This window comes from Canis lupus, chromosome 4 (genome assembly GCF_003254725.2).
Source record: "Canis lupus dingo isolate Sandy chromosome 4, ASM325472v2, whole genome shotgun sequence".
Taxonomy (NCBI): domain Eukaryota; kingdom Metazoa; phylum Chordata; class Mammalia; order Carnivora; family Canidae; genus Canis; species Canis lupus.
This window is the reverse complement of record NC_064246.1, coordinates 39,281,090-39,289,767: the sequence shown is the minus strand read 5'-3', so window position 1 is coordinate 39,289,767 and position 8,678 is coordinate 39,281,090. Positions and strand designations below refer to the sequence as shown.

General features: G+C 45.1%; 1 protein-coding gene across 2 annotated transcripts; it reads right to left on the bottom strand.

Annotated features, from left to right (window-relative positions):
- Positions 1–1,276: 1,276 nt before the first annotated feature.
- On the bottom strand, positions 1,277–8,634 carry BOD1 (biorientation of chromosomes in cell division 1). Of its 2 annotated transcripts, none has more exons than XR_003131154.3 (4): positions 8,358–8,634; positions 4,353–4,477; positions 2,995–3,263; positions 1,277–2,020 (listed from the first exon to the last, which is right to left on the bottom strand). XR_003131154.3 is itself a non-coding variant. In XM_025435265.3 (4 exons), exons 1-3 carry the CDS (start codon positions 8,592–8,594, stop codon positions 3,068–3,070), a joined length of 558 nt encoding a protein of 185 aa, XP_025291050.1. In that variant the 5' UTR covers positions 8,595–8,634; the 3' UTR covers positions 1,277–2,020; position 3,067. The 2 variants fall into 2 exon arrangements, 1 of the variants encoding a protein (XP_025291050.1); XM_025435265.3 differs by having other exon boundaries at positions 3,067–3,263.
- Positions 8,635–8,678: the final 44 nt, after the last annotated feature.

The window sequence follows — 8,678 nt, the reverse complement described above, 5'->3', positions numbered from 1 at the left end:
TGTCCTCAGCATCCTTAGGGCAGCCAAGAGAGGCAGGGCCTGGCCAGTGCTGACCCAGATGCAGTTTTCAAACCTGGGCCTCAGGGCTAGCCTCAGGCCCATGCCAGGCCTTGACCTTTGCTGGGCCCCCCACAGATATCTCTATGTTTAATAGCCAGTGAGTCTCTGCAGAGTTCTCACCAATGTTCTGCAAAGCAAACTCATCTTCAGAAGACACTTAGTTTGAAAGCTTTGTTACATGCAGGCAGGTTACATGCAGGCAAGGAACTGCCAGGAATTAAAAAACAAAACACCCCTCAAGAGCTATTAGAAGAGATGCATTTACACACTAATTAGAATCAAACTGTCATTGCCTGTCAACATCACCAGCTTTCCCAAAAACATTTCTTCAAGAGAAAATGATTTTTGGTGTGCATCAGATCACCAGAGGGGCTTGTTGGACCTCCTCCTCCAGTAGTCTGTGAATCAGGTCTGGGGTGGCGGGGGGGGGGGGGGGGGGGTGCATTTCTAAGTTCCAGGGCGATGCCACTCCTGCTGGGGGATTCTGCTCTCGGCAGCACTGCTGTTTAATGGTTCTGTTAGAACTTACTTTAGTTCCCAGTGCCAGTGAGGCTTCCCAGAATGCTTGGGAACCTATTTCCCCTCCATGAGTAAATGGCAGAAATAGGGTAACCTAATGCCTGAACATCTGATATAAGCCAAGAAAAGGTAAAGGTGGAGGTGGTTCGTTTTAACCGGGAACCAGCTCACTAGGTTACAATTTGTTAGATGAACAACATCCCGTGACAGATTCAACTAAGAACCAAAACTCTTTGAAGTAAGCTTTGCCATTATTCAAGGCTTGCAGTACAGAATGTTTGCTAAGGGCCAGCAGCATGAACACCACCTGGAGCATAAGCAACACGCTCAGATCCCCACTACTGAACCTCTGGGGCAGAACGTGCATCCTTCCAAGATACCGGGGTGATGCTGCCATACACTCAAGTTTGAGAAACAGGGATAGATCATTCTGCCCTCAACTAGTGATGGGCATCAGTAGTGGGCCAGGGAAGGAGAGGGACTACTACTCCAGTGCTACCTACTAGCTTCAGGGGGTGGGCAGCTCCAGGTTACGTGCAGCAATCCACCCCCCTGCCCCCGCCCCCAACCCTGCCGAGGCCCACTAATCCTGTGCAGCCAGAGGAATAGCAGGCAGAGGACAAAGGTTAGTTTTCACAGGCTCACAGGCCTGGAGGCTACCATTCGGCTGAGGCTTCAGAGTAAGAGTATCAAATGATTACAAAACTTAAGCCATTTATTGATCATTCAACTTTTCTAAAAAACATAAACATGAGAATAAAATAAACACACCCAAGATTCATAAGCCCTTGCAGGATAGGAAGCAGCCCTGGACAGAGAGCCTGCACATGTTTTTCCTTATACCTGGTGTCTGCACTTCCTCACATTCTAGGGTCCCATGTGTCGTCACCTCTTACAGAGGAAAAGAAGCCGAAGCTACAAGATTCATGTACAAGAGGGTCACGTCAACTTTAGAGCTATTTGGTGCTAATGGCTTAAACATTCTAGTTGACAAATAAGCACTAATACCTACTCCATGCTATCCTTCACTGTCATTCTTTGAAATTGCATCTTTGGAACTGATTATGTTCCTTCACTATAGCTACAGCCCCTCTAGGGATACCCAAACACAAAAACCCTAAAATCCACACAGTCTTCAAGTTCAAGTATAAAGGTTTGATTCAGGACAACCCAGACTGATGTAGTGTTTCTTTATACCTCTGTAGTGTCTACTGGGTGTCATCCCCTTTGACAGGCTGACCAGATGACAGCACAATGAGGGAGCACACATGGTCAACTCTGCTACTGCCTGTTCAATCTGGACACTGCCCACAGTCAGGGCTGCATGCTGAAATCAGTGATGACCTCGGCCTGTCTTCATTCCGAAGTTGTACTCTTAAGTAACCGAATCCATTTCTTCGCGGTTAATTCAATGGAGCTTCCAAAAGGTGTCAGACATACTCTGAAAAGATAAGAGAATCAGATTAAAATGCTTTTTGATAAGAGACTACATTTGATTTTAATGCTTCTAAAGGAATTTACAATTAAACTTAAAGACTGGTAATGTTTTACACTCCATAATGGAACTGAGGTTTTCCCCCAATACAGGCACAAAAAGACAACCCCCCTCCCCTTAAGGCAGTGCCCCACACGAGCTTTATGCTCTTGTTCTGTTCACTCATTGATGCTTTCTTATAAAAAATTATAAACATCTTAATGAATCTTACAAACAGAACACCAAAATGGACTGAGAGGACAGATTACTAACAATGGCTAGGTAAGAATCCACTGCTTACTTGCTGATCACTGCTCATATTTACTAATGTCTCAAAGCCTGCAAAAAGTATTGCTTTGTGCATCTATAGCTGGCTTTTAAGATTAAATTAAATCCCAAATGTAATTAGAAGGGGTATGCATATAACACAAGAATCCCATGGTAACTGTCACTGGTAAACTATAATCCCTAAATACAGGGAAATACAGCAGGGCTTAAAGCAAACGGAGTCTTATTTAGGATGGCGTTTTTTAATACATTGTTCGACTTTATATTCAAATTGCAAGCCCAAGTTTAATTCATGTCCAGGCGTGAGACTTGTTTTATCAATTTCAGAAAAACAGAACTTTCCTTTGAATTTCTCTTGTGCACAACAATCATCCCAGGCTTTCTAATGAAGCATCTATTTCTAATAGATGCTAATCTATTTCTAATAGTTTCTAATGCATCTAATAGCATCTAATAGATGCTAACTATTTCTAATGAAGCATCTATTCACAGCTTAAATGTTTAGCTCTGGTGGCACAGAAACTCATACCAAGACAGGAGAATGCTATTCATTAGTTCTCAGTAAAAAATGACTTTTAAATAGTAGGTGAAGTCTATCTGCAGTAAATGCTTTTCTGAATACATAAAGAATATGATCCCCAATAGTGGCTTACCCCTTTTCTATCCATTTTATTTATCTATAAGTCAGAGATGAATGCTCCTGGACAAAAGATGGGATACCGGACCTTAGGAAGCATCCTGGGATGGAGCTGGGGGGTCCTGGCTCTCAGGCTCTGGAGGGGGCGCTGGCACAGCTTCTTTTTTCTTGGCCGCCAGGAACTCATGAATTGCTCTTTCTATCTGTGGTCTAAAGATGTGGTTTAGTTTGGGATCCACCACTTGAGAAATGATTCTGTCCACTCCAGCTTCCAACATCCCTGACCTTGTGGAAACAAAAAGATCATTCTTTGAAGGTCTGTGCACCCTGCATACTGACAGTGCAATATCAAACTGGAAAAATGATAACCAGTACAACCCAACCTTAGTTTTCACACATGTAACCACACTCTGTTGTATGCGTAGCTCTGTGCCATTTCACCACGTAACTGCAGGTAATGAAGATCTTACCCATACCACCAGAGTATCCCCTTGTGCTACCCCTTTCAAGTCACACTCACTCCCCTCCTCCTCCTATCCCTAAAGCCCTAGGCAACCACTATTTTTGTCTCCATTGCTATAACTTTGTTCACCAATGTTACATATATGGAGTCACCATACTTCTTTTTGATATTGGTTTTTTTCACTAAGCATAATTCCCTCATATTTCTATACCTAAGGAGGTAGGCTTCACAAGCTTTTAGATATTCCAGTAGAGTTCAGTGGATCAAGACTTGAACATGAGTGCCAGTAATAAGAGCAAAAAAGATCTCAAGTAGATTAGAAAAACTTATCTTAGGACACCATATTCCATGACTGCCTCCACTTTTATGCCCAGCAACATTAAGAAGTCACTTGGATGAGCTATCAGCAGCACCTTATTAACTAAGGTTCCGTTTGTTACTGTGAAGGCCATGCTTTAATAAGACTCCATGCCTTCCTAAAAGCTGCCATTACATGTGAGAGGGCCATATGGACTCAAAGATTTTGTAGAACTCCCATTTCCTTATGATACTAAAGATCCAACTCCTCTTGCCCAAGATCCAAACACTGCTATCTGGGTCTAAAACTCCTATGTATGTGCCGACTATGCTGAAAACTTCAAGCAAGAGAGAACTGTGTTTCACAACTTGAAGTATCTTTCAATGCACCCGGTAGAGTTTACACAGGAGTCTAAGGAGGTTGGATAAACTAGCAAGAATGTCAGCTGAGTCCTTTGCTTACTTGAACCTTAACTTTAATAAAGGGTGGACTGCTAGGACTTGTGTGTGGGATTTGCTGTAAAATGCCATTCACCCTGACCAAATAATGATGCCTATCAGCTTTCTTGTGCATCCTACATGATTATCGCCTTTTGACTCTTAATTCTACTTACTGAACCACACTCTGCCTCAGACCATTTCGCAACTGGTTTTTGTTCATTGTAGGATTCCATTCCTGCTTGTCCAGATGTGTTGACACAAAATTATCCACCTTCTGCCTCAGGTTTTGGTAAGCTGGCTAAAACATTAAGAAGAGGAGGCAAGGAAAGAAGTTATATGCACCAAAGTTTAGAAATCAGTCATTCAAGAATACTGCTTTTCAGAGAAATGTAGATTTTAAGACCTTAGAGACACTTCCACCATGCCTATGAAGATCACCCCACATAGCACAGCAGAGCATACATTAACAAGCAATGCAAGAGCTTACTTTATGGTGGGCAGGCACAAGGCCAGATGCTTTATCATCCTACTTACTTTCCAAGTAATGGTACAGGGAGGTTCCAGAACTCTCTCCTGCCCCCATATTAGAGATAAGAAATTTACACTTAGAAAAAAGAAACAACTTGCCCACATGGCCAAAATGTGGCAAATCCAAGGTCAGACCTAGTCTGTTTCTAAATCAGAGGAACTGGGTTCTAGCCCAGAGCCACCACTAACTGGCCGTCTGACTTTCAACAAGTCACCAACCTTTCAGTCTCAGTTATTTCCATTTGTAAACCTGAAATGCTACGCCCCACTTACCTCACAGGGTATCTCAGCAACAAATAAGGACTCAGGAAAGTATACTGTATAAAATGTAGGGCCACCCAAACCTCAGGGCGCTATGAAAATAGGAGACTAAAGTCAAAGCCTATGGAACACTGGGAAAGGCTGAGGCGAAGCACAGCTTAAGTCCAAAAATGGAGCTTGAGCTATTTATCGGCCTCAAATGTTTTATATCCAACTATGATCAGAACAAAATTAGAAGGAACTTGATAAACACATGGAATATATGTTCTCAGCCTCCAAGACTTTCTGGTACAATCAGCTGCTCTTCTTCAAATCAAGAATAACAGTAAGCATTGCTGTTAAGCATCACCCCTGTTCTCCTGCTGCGCAGGGACTGCTTCCCTAACCCCAATGAAGTTGGGAGTTTTAGCAACACGATATGGTCTTGTCAATGGAGTGCTAGTGACCGAAGACCTTCGATGTGGTTGTGCTCTGTCTAGCTTGGTTCTTGTGCTCTAGTGACCGTCTATGAGGGCATGTCCTGGGACCTAAGATGAGTTTATACATAGCCGAGCTAAACCCAAACCCAGGCCACCTGAGTCACCTAGCTGAAGCCTACTTAGGTTAGCTGAACTCCAGCTGACCTGTAACCCTAGCAGCATGAGAATGAACGCTTATCCTAAGCCATTGTGATTTGGTTTATTATGCAGTGTCACCGAGGCAAAAGTTTGCTAACAGGTAAATGAAATAGACAAATCAGCACGCTTCAACTCTATATGCAGATTCTGCCAACGGCCAAGTGAATTGACACACAAACACCCATGTACTATCTACCTAGCAACTCGTCCTCCTTCCCTCACAAAGGTCCGGCAGAGGGTGCCATGTTCTCCTGACGGCAAGGCTGGTGCCTGACCCATGCTAAGACAATGCTGATGTTCCCTGAGATTTTTTGAATAGGAGTTGAGAGCCCTTTTCTATAGGAAGAAGATGTAAGATGTAATCAAAATACTAGTAACCAAATGGATGACTCTGCAGTGACAATAAAAGAGTTATAGAGCAGAGATGAAAGACAGCCCCTGTGGAGCATCCTTGGTTCCAAACGCATCCCTCTTCTGGCAGTTTGCTCGTTTTTTTTTTTTTTTTTTAAGATTTAATTTATTTATTCATGAGAGACACACACAGAGAGAGGCAGAGACGCAGGCAGAGGGAGAAGCAGGCTTCATGCAGGGAGCCTGACGTGGGACTTGATCCCGGGACTCCAGGATCACACCCTGGGCCAAAGGCAGGCACTAAACCGCTGAGCCACCCAGGGATTCCCCCAGTTTGCTCATTTAGTCCTTTCTTGCATTCCTCAAGTCAACAGATTCACTCCTTTGCTTAAAGGAACTAGAATTAATTTGTAACTGGGAACTATGCGTCCTGATATTATACTTTCTGCTATTGAAAATACGTTACCCGGGATCCCTGGGTGGCGCAGCGGTTTGGCGCCTGCCTTTGGCCCGGGGCGCGATCCTCGAGACCCGGGATCGAATCCCACGTCGGGCTCCCGGTGCATGGAGCCTGCTTCTCCCTCTGCCTGTGTCTCTGCCTCTCTGTCTCTCTCTGTGTGACTATCATGAATAAATAAATAAAATCTTTAAAAAAAAAAAAAAAAAAGAAAATACGTTACCCTGTTTGAAATAAGTTACTGCTTACTGAAAAAGGACAAAGGACAGCAAATATCATCCCCAAACCCGAAAAGATCTTGACAATATAGAACAATCCCTTCAGTTCTTGAAGTGAAAGGACAGAATGTACCTGCCATTAACATTTTATTGCACTATCTATCCCTCACTTGATTCACTTATCAGTTTGTTCTATTTGTATTTTGGGTGCATTGCAAAGTAAATTACAAACATCATCAGTACATTTTCCCCCAAATATTTCAGCAGTCTGGGAAAGGGCCTAAGCCTAAGAATATATATTTCTAACAAATTCTCAGGTGAGGTTGGTGTTGCTGATCCAAGAGTCACACTGAGACCATGGAGCTAAAGCAACAGTGTCTGAAAACACACTGTCTTCCAGAATTAAAACCACCCAGTAGCTAATGGAAGGAACATATAAGGTGTTATGTGGGGGGAGGCTCCAACTCTCCTTTCCCCGACAGCTTTACAATACTGATTTCCTTTTTTTAAAGATGTTATTTATCTATTCATGAGACACATACACAGAGAGGCAGAGACACAGGCAGAGGGAGAAGCAGGCTCCATGCAGGGAGCCCGACGTGGGACTTGATCCCAGGACCCCAGGATCAGGTCCTGAGCCAAAGGCTCAACCACTGAGCCACCCAGGCATCCCTGTTTCTTTTTAAAATAACATGCATACTACATGGATTTAGCTGCATAAAACTGAACATAAGAGATATGAGTGGAGAACTTGTGATGGGAAGTTAAGAATACCCAGAGTCCTGGGAATGGTGGAAGCTCAGTTGGTATGTATCTGAGACACCTCACATAAGGAAAATTAAGCATTAACCACTTCTAGCACCACTTACTGTTTATACTCTCAGGTCCACATGTCAGTTTTCTACCCTACAGTACAAGCTTTGAGGACAGGTAATGACTTACTTGTTCCTGTATCCACACAGCCCCCATGCTATAGGCCAGTAAATGTCAATGACTAAATGGAGGACGTCTTTTCCTATCTTTGAGTTGTAATTTTAGGTTCACAATCCTCCTGTTAGGCAGATTTTCTCAGAGAGGAGAAATCACTTCCCTAGAGGAGTTAACGGTGCCTCCTACACCGACAAACCTAATCTTCTTAGAAAAGCTTCTGAAAAGGGAGAGAATGGAACATTCCAGCAACTACTGTTATGTCTGGTAACACGTGGCTTCATGGAATTCCCAGGGCTGTGGCAAGTAACATGAAATAGCATTTTACTAGGAGGCATTCGGATCTAAAATTGGCACCAAATCCCCTTTGAGCCACGGTGGAGTAAAAGGGTGTCGGTTCTGGAGTAAAAGGGTAATTAAGGGCGTACCTTAATTCGACTGGATACCCAAAGTGCAAATCACTAAGCTAGCGGGAAGAAGCAATAGCTAGCAGCTACCACAGGTGACGACGGCGCATTCACGCCTTCTCGCTTCCTTACTGGTCTTCTCCAACGTTCTTAACACACAGAGGTTTGTTACTGAGGGGCTCAAAGACGTCTCAGCTTGGGAAAGACAGGATGCAGGCTCTCCCCCCTACGTTCACACAACGACTGGACCGCCGCCCCGCTCGCAGTCATGGGGCTGGGAGCCCAACCACGTGTACACGACTCCGGAAGCTTTCTGCACTGCCTCAAGCGGTTTAAAGTATCTTTCGGTTTTCTCTCTGCTTTAGAAAAGCCAAGCTGCGACCCTGCCGTCCTCACGCCCGGCCCCGGCTACCTTGGTGTCCACGTCGGCCAGGCAGTCCCGGCGGAAGCTGTCAAACAGGCCCCTGCTCTTGAGCTGCTCCACGATGAGAGCGATGAGCTGCGGGTCGCCGGGAGGCAGCGAGGCCGGGTTGATGGGGCCGCCGCTCCCGCCGGCCCCCGCCGCGCCCGTCGCCGACCCCGCCGAGGCCTGGCCCGCTCCGCCGCCGCCCACCGAGCCGGGGCCCCCGCCGCCGCCGCCGTCCGCCATGGCTGCGCCCCGGGACCACAAAGGAGACCGAACACGGCTGCTCAGGGGCAGAGAGCCTGAGTCGTGTAGAGAGGGCAGAAGCGC

Coding starts and splice junctions, on each gene's coding strand:
- BOD1 (XM_025435265.3), bottom strand. CDS start 8,594: ATGGCGGACGGCGGCGGCGGCGGGGGCCCCGGCTCGGTGGGCGGCGGC. Junction 4,478..8,357: donor TGGCCGACGTGGACACCAAG/GTAGCCGGGGCC, acceptor TTAATGTTTTAG/CCAGCTTACCAAAACCTGAG. Junction 3,264..4,352: donor CTGAGGCAGAGTGTGGTTCA/GTAAGTAGAATT, acceptor TGTTTCCACAAG/GTCAGGGATGTTGGAAGCTG.